This window comes from Botryllus schlosseri, chromosome 11, assembly GCF_051294905.1.
Source record: "Botryllus schlosseri isolate E-star chromosome 11, Bs_hap1, whole genome shotgun sequence".
Lineage (NCBI taxonomy): Eukaryota > Metazoa > Chordata > Ascidiacea > Stolidobranchia > Styelidae > Botryllus > Botryllus schlosseri.
Genome location: NC_137246.1, coordinates 12,309,215 through 12,322,561, shown reverse-complemented (window position 1 = coordinate 12,322,561; position 13,347 = coordinate 12,309,215). Strand labels below are relative to the sequence as shown.

General features: G+C 43.4%; 2 protein-coding genes across 2 annotated transcripts; both read right to left on the bottom strand.

The window, feature by feature from the left end:
* Positions 1 to 3,624: 3,624 nt before the first annotated feature.
* On the bottom strand, positions 3,625 to 5,718 carry LOC145450934 (exosome complex component RRP46-like). The gene is made up of 4 exons (XM_080329425.1): positions 5,578 to 5,718; positions 5,282 to 5,517; positions 4,048 to 4,089; positions 3,625 to 3,988 (listed from the first exon to the last, which is right to left on the bottom strand). Exons 1-4 carry the CDS (start codon positions 5,669 to 5,671, stop codon positions 3,641 to 3,643), a joined length of 720 nt encoding a protein of 239 aa, XP_080185551.1. The 5' UTR covers positions 5,672 to 5,718; the 3' UTR covers positions 3,625 to 3,640.
* LOC145450931 (calcineurin-binding protein cabin-1-like) lies at positions 5,717 to 13,302 on the bottom strand. Its single transcript, XM_080329421.1, has one exon. It carries the CDS (start codon positions 13,297 to 13,299, stop codon positions 6,523 to 6,525), a length of 6,777 nt encoding a protein of 2,258 aa, XP_080185547.1. The 5' UTR covers positions 13,300 to 13,302; the 3' UTR covers positions 5,717 to 6,522.
* Positions 13,303 to 13,347: the final 45 nt, after the last annotated feature.

Sequence of the window (13,347 nt, the reverse complement as noted above, 5' to 3'; positions counted from 1 at the left end):
CTTGTTTCATGTTGTATACGAGATGATTTGAAAGTGTCTTCGTGATTTGTTCTAATTCATGGTTGCAAAAGAGTAGGGCTCGTCCATCAACTGTCTCCGAAATGCTGCCTTTTGCATGCATGTCGACATGCAATTTGCATTTACGAATTGGCCGGCGTGCAGAGTAAATAGTATAATCGGTGATGAATTTACTAATTCCCTGAAAATATTAATCGAGCTAGGTTATGTCAGGTAATCGATTACTGAATTTCGTTAGTTTTAGGGAGTGTTTTATACTGCTTGTGGTCCGATGGTGCTGTGGAAGTTTTGTTAGCTGAATAGAATTCTCCTTACTAGCGCAGTGTGATATGTACGGATGCAGTGAGAATCGTCGAGTTGTGGTGAACGAACGTCTTGCGGAAGGGATATCTGTTATTGAGAATGTTGCGACAAGTCGGTCATAATTCCCCTGGAGAAAATATTCGCTTACAAGATGAATGCAAACAGTTCTGAGAGGAGGTATGTCACAAAGTAATCAGACACCGTTTAAAACAGCCTCAGCTTCGTTCTGATCCATGAAATCCACTTTGATGCAACTAAAGATACTTCTTATGTCCATTGTCCGCCCTCAGTTGTGGAATATACATTCCTTGTAGTTCACCAGGGCAGTTTATTTCTCCGACGTCGCTGGTGCCAAGTTGCGAAGTATCGTATATTTTCGTATTGTAGCTAGAGCCCGATCAATATCGGATTTTTGAGGTGATAACTAGCTACGAAACACCACGACTTCGTCACCCCTCAAAAGTTGGTTTTGGACCTCCATAAGGTGATCAACCGAACTTCTAGGGGTTTTGACCCCCAGACCCCTGTTTCACGGCTATGGAGAGATAGCGTAGTGGTCACGATAAGAGCCTGCCGCCCAGGTTCGATTTCGCGACGGAGGTTATTCTGGGCTCCTCTATCCCCGCGTCGCTGTTCTTATTGCGACAAAAAAGACCAGAGGGAAGAGAGCATTTACAAGGGATGGAAAGAGCAAAGAAGAGCCGCGGAATAAAGACAAACCTCGAAGAAAGAACTGCAACCGCAACTGGTCGTTCGGCATCCTCTTATCTGTTCATTACATCGCATTGTGTGAGTCTTGTTCGGATAAAAATATAATCTGAGATGATCTTATCTTAGTACACTTCCAAAATGGAATGTTATCGGACGGCAGACGTGTGTGTGTGCAGTGAAGAGAATTACAAGCTTAAGAATTCTGCCAAAATACTTTAAATTTAGGCAATTTCACGATATTTCAAATTGTGATATCGACTCGATCAGTACCAGTTTTAATAATATTTTCATAATTTCAAAACATCACAAAACTGCGAGACAATGAAAAGATAGGAAGCTGCCGAAACGACTTGGAGTAGTCTTTGAAATAAGACACCCACCTTCGTCCTTGGCCAAGGCAAAGTAGAGAAGAGGCATGCACATTGAATGAAAAGTAAAGCAGAAAATATAAAAGGCAAGCGACAAAATGAGATGGCATGTGGCGGATCGATGTTAGGTCATGGTCCGGTGATCCTAGAGGCTGACCGGTATTCATTTAGAATAAATTGCTTATATTTCGACTTCGATAATCGGCAAACCCATGATAACTTGTTGGCAGAGGTGGTCAGTAACGAAGTACTTCTACTTTTTCGAAGTACTCAAGTAGTTATCCTCTACTTCTGGTACTTACTCAAGTAGATCTGATTTTCGCTACTTCTACTTCTACTTCGTAATAATTTGTGATCTACTTACTTACTTTTCGCTATTTTCAGTTTGTCAAGTAGAAGTAGTTCAATCTTTCAATCAGGAAGATAGCCTGAGGAATTTCGGGGCTGTTTTCGCGGAGTATCAACATTTAATTTTCATAAAAATTGAGTAAAGCCCAGAATTTTCGTCGCGCTTCGCGCGCAGTGGATACGGAGTTACCAGTATGATTTCACGGAAGTATCAATGAATATAATTTAGGTAGCGGGTTGGCGTGGTTCCGTTCCCACAGGGATATCTAGAATTAGATATCTAGATATCCCTGCGTTCACACCACATTGTCCCCCATTCGCCATATGAAATAATTCATCACAGTATATATGGATCATCAAAACGTTTGAAAATGATGTTTTGCAATGTAGCATTTACTTGTCATATCGTAATATAGCATGTCCATGGCGCGTCCTAACCTGGCAAAGTGGACTCTGACATTTTTGTTAATTTTAGAGCTGTTTTAGCACACCACCTTTGAAACTTTCTGGACTAAAGGCAAGAAAAACGTGTTTCGCTTTTAGAAGTAGTATTTATGTTTCATTTTCAATTCCCAGTATCATATACTTTGAGTTCTAATTAATTTCAGTCCTTTTGTCTGGATAACATACATGTGGAAGTATAAAAGCAAGTGTAGTATAATGCCTTTAATTTCCGGAAATAAAGCTACACAATATCTCATTTTTACGGTCCACCATATTTTTTATTAACGTTTACTAATCGTGCAAAGTGTTTACACCGTATCCTATACAAATTCTCCGTATTGCTCTTCGACTAAACTACGGACCTTATAATATGGGGGATGGCGCCATACCATGTTATTTTCTAAATCGTGCTTTTCGAGAAAACAGAGGATAAGTATCGCATTTCCATATCAATCCTATCATTTTCTTCCCATGATGTGGACGAATGCTTATGCTATCGAAAATTGGATACCTGCTGGTATGCATCCATATGAATCAAGCTCGTCACCTTTCGCATAGCTCAATTTGCACCTTTTTACAATCCATGTGAACGAATTAGGATCGTTTTCACAACTACTTACTTACTTGAGTACTTTTAAAGTCAGTCAATTCTACTTCTACTTCAAGTAGTTTTAGGATGCTTATGGAAGAAGTACTTCTACTCGTACTTGAGTAGATATTTTCGTCGCTACTTCTACTTGAGTAGCTTTCTTGACTACTTTGACCACCTCTGCTTGTTGGACTCGAGCTACAACGCATTCACTTGAACATTGCTATCTCAAATTAATTAGCAATTGTGATCCAAACTCGAGTCACTAACCCTGTTGAATGCTTGGATAACGTTTGGTCACAGCGAAGAAACGTAATTCGCGATAACTTCGCCCGAGACAACACCACATGCTCTTCGTAAGAACAGAAATTTTCGGTATTCGGGAAATTGCCGAACATTTTTTATGATCGGTATTCTTCGATTCGTTTCAAGTCATAAATATATCATCATTCCGCAAATTCTGAGCATATTGTCTGGACCTCTGCTTGCACTTCAATTTTAATTCCCAGAATTTGCCGTTATCAAATTTAGATGGGTAGTCAAGCAATCCTTCTCAGCTCATTGATGTATTGTATGCGAAACGAAGTGTTAAGTTTCCCTCTTCCAACTCATCACGAACAAAACATGAAATAGCCTACGCATCCCGAAGATAAATATTATGTTCGGTTGAGCAAACTCCCGAACACGAACGAATACGATCAAGAATGAGCATGTAATGACCCCCCCCCCCCCCCAGGCCGGCGACAGTTGGAAAAATGGGCCTAATTGAGCAGCCCTAACGTACGGATCATCTTCACTCTCAAGTGGCATAATTGTAAAGCAAGTCATAGCCACTGCAAGAAAGCAATTCAGGATGTTTTTATTTGACACTAAGACCTGACGTGGCCGTGAATAATTTTTTTGCCATGGATTCTTTGTAAAATGTAAAGATCTTATCGCTTGCAGCCCTTGCCACGGAAAGACAATTTTCGTACAAGGCAGGAGGCAGAGTGCCATTACATAGTGTGCAAATAGTGTCTTTCTTAACACTGTCCAGTACAAACAGCAACGTGGCAGATGCTTGACTTTCCTCTTTCCTGGAAGGAAATATGACTATTTCCTGTTCCTTTTCGACAGCACCCAGATGAGGATTCTCTTCCTCGCTATCTTTTTCTGTGATTGCAACAAGAACAGCTGCGGGCAAACAGGACAGGCTTATTCCAGCATCCTGCAAATAACATTGCCATTTCAAGTTACAATCGGGCACAAATAGTTGCACAGTCTCACCTGTAACGCCATACAGACAGCATTGATTGCACACGAAAGAAGCTACATGAAAGCATTAAGGAAAATCATATGCGATGTAAGCATCCATATCAGGGGTGGCCAACCTTTTCGGCCCACATGAGATTTACGAACCATTGAGCGGGCCACTTGGATGTTGATGACCCTTTTACAGTCCTCGGATAGGAGCTAACCAGATTAGGTAACGGTGAAAACAAGACTTCTATTACTAGGCATCAAAATCGTCATGTCATGAAAACTAAGTGCAGTGATGTCCTAGCCGAGCGAATGTTAATGAATGAATTCAGTCAATAATAATGTTACTTGCATATATTGCGTGGCCCCTCTATAAACCGCTGGGCTCATTTGGCAAGAACAGGATTATTCGGAGCTCGGAATATTGATATCGAAGGTTTCGGTGAACATGCGTCTATCATTTGCAGCAAAGGTTTCATCGCTGACGATCTTTCTGTGAGTGCAGAAGGGAAGTCGCTTGTTGGACGACACGTTCTACAATAAATGTGAATATAGTTCAACTCAAAGCTGTAAATTAGGGGTATTTTTAATTTTACGTAGGGGGCACCAATGCCAAAAGCAAGAATTCGAGTGACAATAAATCACGCGAAGTGCTAGGAAAAATATCAAGTCAATAAATAAATCTTCAACGAAATATTCCACTCTATGGTCATATACAAAGATCTACGAAAAATTTGGCTGGACCCTGGCCACACAAATGCGTCGGAACTGATATTTTACACATTAACATCCCAAATTTCGCGGTCAGGCTATTAAAACTTTGGTTGGCCTTGGAAGTTCACAATTCTTTCACAGTTCTTTTGATATACTGGTTGGCCACCCTGATCTATATTCTATATATTGTATCATTTCAAATAAATAATGATGCAAGCAGTACCAACAGCTTTAGCTACTTTTATGGTGGGTGCTCTCCATGTCACAAAAAGCATAGAGACAGCCTTAAGACTGGGTTTGCTAGCCAGCGGGAATCAAACTAGGGAGCTCGTCTCAAGACCCAATGTGTAACCATTCAGCAAACGGTGTTACTTTGCCAAAGGCCGAGTAGTTTTGAAGGAACCTGATATTGATCCTAAGATGTTCCTAATTTTATGTTTATATACGTGAATTGAATACATATGCAGTAGTAGTTGAAAATCCTAAACCACTGCAGTAAGCCTAATACAATATGTTTAAAATGATGCCCATTTTCTGCGAAGGATACAGATCCATAATCTTGTATTATCTGCACGATGATCATGATTTGACTTCGAGGATGCAAACTCGTGATGATGACGGTTTCGCAGATGTTTTTGATTGTGTTCTCGAGAAATCGTTCCGCAACGCCCGGAATACCGTCCTTGGGTCGAAACGACACCTCAACAGCACATCTGTCGATCAGCTGCCTGCTCTCTCGGCAATCAGCAGGACCGTAGACAGCCGCAACAACATTTGTGTCCCCTGAAAATCTATCGAAATCTTGAAGAATTCATTTCGCGAGTTTTGAAATAAGTACATCACCTTCGGAGTAATCGACAGAACCGTCGGGATTCCTCAACGTATTTTGCTCGCATTTCATGTCTTTTATCGTCACATTCACCTCCTGTAACTTCATCTTTATGATGTTTTGAGCCAGTACTAGAAACAAGCAACTCTATGCTCTATAAAAAAATCATCAGAATGACATATTTCAAATATTTGACGCAAAAAATACCGAATATTGCAGACACTGATGTAAATTAAACAAAACATAAGATAAACATGGCAACAGATATTGCTGCAATCTGCTTAGGAATAGAGTTGAGCATAATGATTGGAGTACTCAAATCTGAACCAAGCATAAATTGTAATGACTCTAGTAGAGCAGAGATATTCGTTAAAGTACTAAAATTTTCAGTAAGAGTCCTATTTTCAACAATACTTGCAACCTTAATTGGTCACAGCATCCAAAATATGTAGAACGCACTGGAGAGGTCACTTCTGTGAAGTCACGATCAGAGAACAGCATTGTCACAAAGTGCAATGAAATAGGTATGGCCGCAAAAATACCAAATTATCTTTAATGTGGCATAGAACCGGCAATATTTTCTTTGGGGTCGCATAGAGGTACATATTTTAACTACCCACGTAATCACTTTTGTTGTGACCAGAGATAGTTCAAGTCATAAGTCAAGTAGAAGAAAATTTCTACTCAAGCATAAGTAGCATTTCAAAATAAGTAAAAAGTAAGAGTTTTGCCTAAAACACCAAAAACTGTTAAGCAAAAGTGGAAGTAGTCTCAAAACTTAATCCCTAGAGTATTAGTGAAAGTAGGCAAAATCCACTTGAGCACTCCAGGAAAGTAGAAGCACTTTGTTACTGACCAACTCTGGCTGATATTCGAATACTCAGTTCAAATGGAAGCATAATACTTGATTTAAAATAGAACTTGATTTTGATCAGCCTACTACAAACATAGCATTTATTTCAGATATGTTCATCCGATTCGTGTTCCGTTACGACAGTCACTGGGATAGGAGTAACAGCAACAGGGATATCTATAGGCGCACAGGACGCGGCCGGAGACTGGCACGGGGCTGCCGCGAGCGGTTTGAAATTCGTCTCCACCTCTTCCTCGTCTTCACTTTGCGAGGATTCAAAATCTCCCATGATCTCGTCCATTTCTGCCTTGGTTATGCTGGGCTTTTTCACGAGCGACGCAGACGTCTTCATCAAAATCGTGCTCTTCAACTTCTGCTTCGTGTAATCCGAGACCGACGCCGTCCTGTGTAGGCATTTGCGGGCCAGAACTTGAGACGTTTCGGGCAAAGACGCGGACCTCGCCAGAGCACCGCGACTTTGTTGTTTCAACGAGCGTATGTGAAGGTTTGCGTCTGAATTCTTGCGGGAAGTGAAAGCGCTGCGAGGAGAGGGTGATAAATCGGAATTCGGGTGTCCAGCAACGATCTTCGTGTAAGTCTTACCGCCTTGAATAATGGTGGTAATTTCCGCCCCGGGTAATGCAGGGGATTCATCAGAACTGGTAAATGCGGGTAGCTTTTCTGGAGTGACATCACTTTTGGAAGTTTGTGTCTGACAATCGGGTTTCGTGGATGAGCTAGCGATCAGATTAGGTCCTCCCATATGATTAATCACAGACGACGGACTTGTTCCATGAAGGCAAGGTGTTGTTGGAGTGACTTCGTTACAGTGACTGTTATCCAAATGCGGTTGGTTTCCAGAGGCAAGAATGGATTCGATATCAAAGGAATGGCCGGATGCTAGGACTGGTTTCATTCTACCGCCGGCTTCAACATCACGGATTACTCCATCTGGATCCTTAACAAGTTCCGATTTGGAAACAACCTGATTGTCAGTTGTTTTATCTAGCAGAGTTACAGTACTGTAACCTTGATCGTTTGAAGTAGGATCTCTTGTGACTTCGTCATTGGACTTACTTTTTTGTAAAATAACATCTTCGGAACGAGTTATGGATGCTTGTATGAACGTTTTTTCAGAATCTCCTTCACCTGTTTCGTTTGTTTTCTGTGACTTGGCGACAGAACTTTCAAGAGGCCTTTGATCCTTTTTCTGCGCTCGCAAAAGGTCCGTGGCCTTACTACCTGCGGGTGTCGAACATTTGGACGAGATATCGCAAAGCTTAAAATCAAACTGGGGAGAAAACTTCGCCAACTGTGACTTCGGAGTGGACGGAACCGACCCCGTGTGCTGTTGACAGAATTTGAGTATGCGTTCCACTTTGACGACGGCTGGGACAAAGTCCAAATTCGGCAGAGGCGTGGAAATGACCGGCATCGACGCGATATATTTTTCATAACACATTATCAGGAGTTCCTTGTGCCATTCCGTTTGCTTTTTTGGAAGAACGTCTTCGACAGGATCACTAACCCTCTGTTTCTGCTGGCAAACTTTACCGGCGTCCATCAAGAACTGCAGTTTCTCATCCGTAGTGACAACGTCTTCGGCACTTGCATTTGAAACCTTCTTATAAAGCGCTTTGATGCAGTAAGACAATGCTTTCTTACACGCGAGCACCCTGTCCGAATCTTTCAAGTATTTCTTCCCTTGATCGGGGGTACGGTTCAGTATGTTATGGAGATAGAACAACTTCCTGTGATGCTTGAGAGCGCACAGAACATCGAGCAGAAGGAGAATGCAGCGATACAAATGATACCCAAAGCTACCGGGTCGATCGACTTCGTCAACAGGTATCTTCCACACCCCGTTGAATAAGTTTGTTTTGTTTCGTTCGCTCAATAAGCCTGGACAAGGCATGTGCGACAAGCCTTGCCATGGGGAATCCGAACCGAGTAGCAGATCGCAAGACCAAGTGGTGTGACGGGTCTCAGGGCTGCAACGCCAGTAAAGATCAGCAAGTCTGTAAATAGCTTTGTAATGCTGGGGAAGGCGGCCCAGACACAAATGCAATCCGGCTACGCAAGATTTAAATATTTTCGAACACAATTCAAATCTCTTTTCCTTCGTTAACGGATAAGACTGATCGCTTGATTCCACACTTTTTTGTACATCATCAACGGTGCGGTCACAAATAGATTGGAATGGATTAACAGTCTCGGATGTGCGACTGAGGGTCAATTCGTTGACAGAAACAGTGTCACAGGTCTCCATTTGTTGATCGTCAACAGTGGACATCTCAGAAGTCAACGCCGAAACAATCGAATCCGGCACCAACGAGCCCATCGATAACTTAGCGCCGTTCTCACTTTGACGAACCACCAACTTTGTGACATTGACCGTTTTTCTGGTGTTGCATTCCACCGGCTTATCGTGAAATTGATGGTAGGGCAAGCTCTCCCTTCTCACAAAGTGACTGGCTTCGGCCTCATCTATAATATCGCCGATGAGATCGAAATCTTCCTTGGTCAATACGTCTCTCTGTTCGCCGTCTTCAAAGCCATTCAAGACGTTTATCTCGTGCTGCACCAGCTTGAGAGAGCTACAGTGAATCCTGTAGTACATCTCCAAAGCCTCGATTGCATAATCCGTCTGGTATAGCTTGAACTGAATTTTTTTCGGATATCTGGCGTGCTTGCGATGCAGCAAACTCGCGGCTCTGCTATATTTTGATAAATATTTGCGCGGCGTTTCTTGCTTTTTCTCCTGCACCTTGCCCAACATGTACAGTATCAGCCACTCTTCGCTGCTGATATCGTCCGAGTCGCATCCCAATGCAGCCTCGAAGCACTTCTCCGCCTGACGCAGCATGAACGACTTTTTCTTCTTCCATACCGCGACGGTATCGTCGGACGCGTGTTTCTTCAACTTGATCTGCCTCGAAAAATAGGAATGCATCCAATACGCCAGGGTTCCATACTCGATCCACAGCGTGGTGCTACAGTCCTCGATCTTCATCGCCTTTTGAAAGCAAAACAAAGCGGCTCTGGAATACGACACTATGCTTTCTTCTTTGTGGGACACTTGGTTGTATAGCTTGCTCGAGCACAGCCTGAGCCTTTGATCGAGAATACTGGATTTAACCAAAGCCAAAGCTGCCCACGAGTCGAATCGATGTGGATTGACGCAGAGATCGTGCAAATAGTATTTTCCCGCTTGTGGCATGTCCTTATTTTTGAAGTAATAATCGGCGAGAAGGTAATAAATATCAGCAAGAATTGGAAAATCGGCGTCATCGCACACAGGCTCGAGTTGCAGATCCCTCTCAATATCATCCTTTTTCAAATACTCGTCGAGCGATTTCAACGAGCTCGATAATTTTGTATTTATCTTCGCCGGTAAGAGCTTTACAATCCTAATCAGGAGTCCAGCTACGTCGCTCATGATTGTGTTGACTTTATAACTGTCGAACGCCGGTATGTTCCCGGGCTTGAAGTATTCGTACACCAAAAACGAATCTGCCCACCGGAACGCACAAGGCTGCGACCCGTGGTCGTAGAGCGGACTCGATTTTCCGAGCTTGCTCGGGTAACCAAACAGACAATAAATGCACTGTTCGATGCACGTTTGGATTTTGGACTTCTTTTTCTGCGGCGATGCGCTGTTCGATTTTTCAGAATCAGTGAGGCTGGTGTTGAGATCGCTTTCTTCATCCATGGATCTTTCATTTAATATGCTCATGTGACTCATCAGCCGTTTCAGCAGCAGTCGCACCATCGATCCATTATCGACACAGCAACAGCCCTTTTCTCCAAACCAATCGTGACACGCCATGAGAATCGATAGCGAAGATGACACTTTGTTGCTATCTGTGACATCGGACTGCGTCTCGGCGAAATCAGTCACACGATACAGCAATATCCAAGGAGTGAAAATCTGCTTGACGTAAGCCGCTTTCAGAATCAGTTGAGACCTAGACGGCAGGTGTACTAAATTGTGATGGTTCAACGACACGCAGTTCTCCGCACATACGGCGAGGTCTCCCTTCTTCACATTGGCCAGACATTCCACATTCTCTTCAAGACATTCCGCAAAGGTAGTGCAACACAAATTACACAGAGACTGCCAACTGTCATATAGTCTCTTGTACTTTGGCTCCTTTTGGGATTTTTTCACATACAAATACTGCAACTGTTGCGCACTTTCATCCAGAGTATTCAGCAATACTCGCAAAAGCATTTCAGTGTCACCGAGTCCGACAGCGGCTTTCACGGAGTAAGTCATTAACTTGGGTCTCTCAAGATCTAACGAATCCAGCCCACACGACTCGAACGGCGTTATATTCGCGTTCAACACTTTGAGAGCCTCGGTAAATTCATTATGTTCCAACAAGGCTTCGATTCTCTCGAGCAGCTGAAACCTTTTCAGAGAATTCAACCGTTTCAAAATGGACTTTGGATTGATGACGTTGTGGTGTTCGAGATGGCGAAGATGTATTTCCATACCTTCGAAACATAGCTTTGAACACATGGTCAACTCGCCGATAACACTCATTTTGTCTCCCTTGAGAAAGAAGTAATTTGCTCGCACCCAATGGAAGCGTAGAACGAAGTTTTTGAAGCGGTACTGCGGCATTTCGTCGAATTCCAAAATTTCTGGATGGTAAGACGCTTCAATGATATATCCCATGTCCCTGTACTCCAGATTTGACGGAACGTACTTGAAATCGACAGAATGCTTTTTATACTTCTTGTCGAGGATACATTCCATGTGCGTCAACATGTAATACGCTAAGGAAACCCTGTCTTTAATCTTCAAGTCGCTTTCTGCAAAAGGCTCCACCCTCAAACTTGGTTGCATGATATCGAATGCTTGGAGAAATACTTCTTTCAAACCAGACTCCCACGCCACATGCGACCTCCGTCCTATAGCCCTGCAATACAAAAACAGCAGGTGGAGGATTCCGTTATTAGTATCGTTATAAGCGTCGATGAACTGCCTGACTTCCTCCCCCTCCTCTAAATCTTCCTTGGACACTCGTTGTGGAATGTCACGGGTCGTCGGGTCATCCAGTGGCGTGTCCTCATTCTGCTTTTTCTCGACAACGTTGCACGAATTCTGTTCTCGAGATGTTGCTACATCTGTATTGTCATCGACTGACATCTTATCAATAGCTGAAGGTAGCGAAGAGGTTGAATTACTCGGGATATTATTCTCTTGTGTTATCTGAGATTCTTTAACATCGACTTCGTTTTTTCCTCTCTTGGGCGTCCGAGTATCAGTTTCCTCTTGAAGACTTTCATTACACCGTTTTAACGTCGTAGTGCTTTCAAAGTTCGAAGGATCGGATACAGGTCGTATGTCATCGGCTGCTACAGTGACTTTATTAACCTCACGTATCGTCAGCAAGGTGTCCGTTTGAACCGCCGAGTCATTAAGCATGATGTTTGCCTCTTTCTGGAAACTTTGCACAAACGGCGAACCCTCAACCCCCGAGATCGAATTATTCAAGTCCTGATCAGGGTCGACAAGGCTGGAACTTTGACTGTTCGTGTCGCTGTCCATGTCCATTGGTTTCTGCGGAACCAGCAAAGATTTGGGAAGGAGTCGACGCATCCTGTCACGAAAATCAAATTCCTGACTCGGAGCCGGATCTTCGACCGACTTGCTATGAAGACGAGGCTTCATTCGTGAGGAGCGCCGTTTACTCCTCCGGCTTTGTTCGGAAGGTTTTTCCGTGGGCTTTTTTCGTTTCAGCGCCTTTTTCGCTTGATTCGAATCATTCGACTCGGCAGGAGTAGACTTTGAGTCATTGGCCGCTTCAACAAGGCTGGGAGTACCACTCGAGTCACAACTTGCACAGTTGGACTCAGACTCGGGTCTATTCTCTCGCTCGGAAAGCACGCGACTGGATATCGGCTTGACGACGGACTCCGTCTGTGCTGTAGGTTCGTAAACGGACCTGACATCCGCTCCGAAAAATTTCATATCTATAGGACTAGTGATCGAAATGGGTTCTTCCTGAGTCTCGATAAATTGGTACGTCGCCACGATACTTCTGCCCAAATTCAACCACGAAAGAGATTTCAAAGGTATTTTTATTGGCACGATGGGTATTTCCGGTGGAGCAGTCCATTTACGAAAGTTATCCCTTAGAATATTAGCCTCATTGAGAAACTCGTCAGCGTCCTCTGCTGGTATCACCATCTCAAAGACATGGCTGCCGCAGTTCTGAAATATGTGATCAAAATCCTTTCTCAAATGTGGACACTCGCTTATCATTTTCCTACGCAAGACTATACCTTTTTTGTAATATGAATCCCTTTTCAGGGCCTTGGCAATCCATTTGAGGCAACTTTCGTAATCCAGAATGGAATAACACACAGTAATCACGCTGTCCAGGCACGGCCAATGGTTTGGGTTGCATTCGAGACCTTGCGTCAGCGCGCGACGCGAGAGATACAAGTTGCTCAACTTTGCCGCGAGTATTCCGATCTTGTGCCATAGAGTAACATCCGAAGTGTCGAGCATCACAGCCTGCAGATAGTTCTCCATTGCCTTGTTTTTGTCGCCTTTGCTCGCGCAAATGCTGGCAACATTCTTGTGCGCCGAGTACTTTAATATCAGACCGGGATCTTTCAACGGATGCTCGATCGCTTCGTTGTGCTCGTTCACTAGAGTCGTGGCAGACTCGACAATCAGCGGGGTTTCTAACAGTTGCTCGTAAACTTTTACAGCCTCATCGCGGTGATCAATTTGTTGCAAGCGCAACGCTTCATTGTAGAGTTCAAAAGCCTGCGCTTCTTGCGCCTCTTTCGTGTCTTTACGGGGCTTATCGAAGTTTGATTCGTTTTCATTTGTTTCATTCAGAGCTGATAATTTGAACATTGCAGAACAAATTGTATGCTGAGGGAGTAAGAAGTTACACTAAATATA

What these genes read in the sequence shown, in the direction of transcription:
- LOC145450934 (XM_080329425.1), bottom strand. Translation starts at nt 5,671, where the DNA reads ATGAAGTTACAGGAGGTGAATGTGACGATAAAAGACATGAAATGCGAG. An exon ending in TTCTGTCGATTACTCCGAAG is followed by an intron (nt 5,518 to 5,577) that starts GTGATGTACTTA and finishes ATAGATTTTCAG; the next exon opens with GGGACACAAATGTTGTTGCG. An exon ending in CTGTCTGTATGGCGTTACAG is followed by an intron (nt 3,989 to 4,047) that starts GTGAGACTGTGC and finishes TGTTATTTGCAG; the next exon opens with GATGCTGGAATAAGCCTGTC.
- LOC145450931 (XM_080329421.1), bottom strand. Translation starts at nt 13,299, where the DNA reads ATGTTCAAATTATCAGCTCTGAATGAAACAAATGAAAACGAATCAAAC.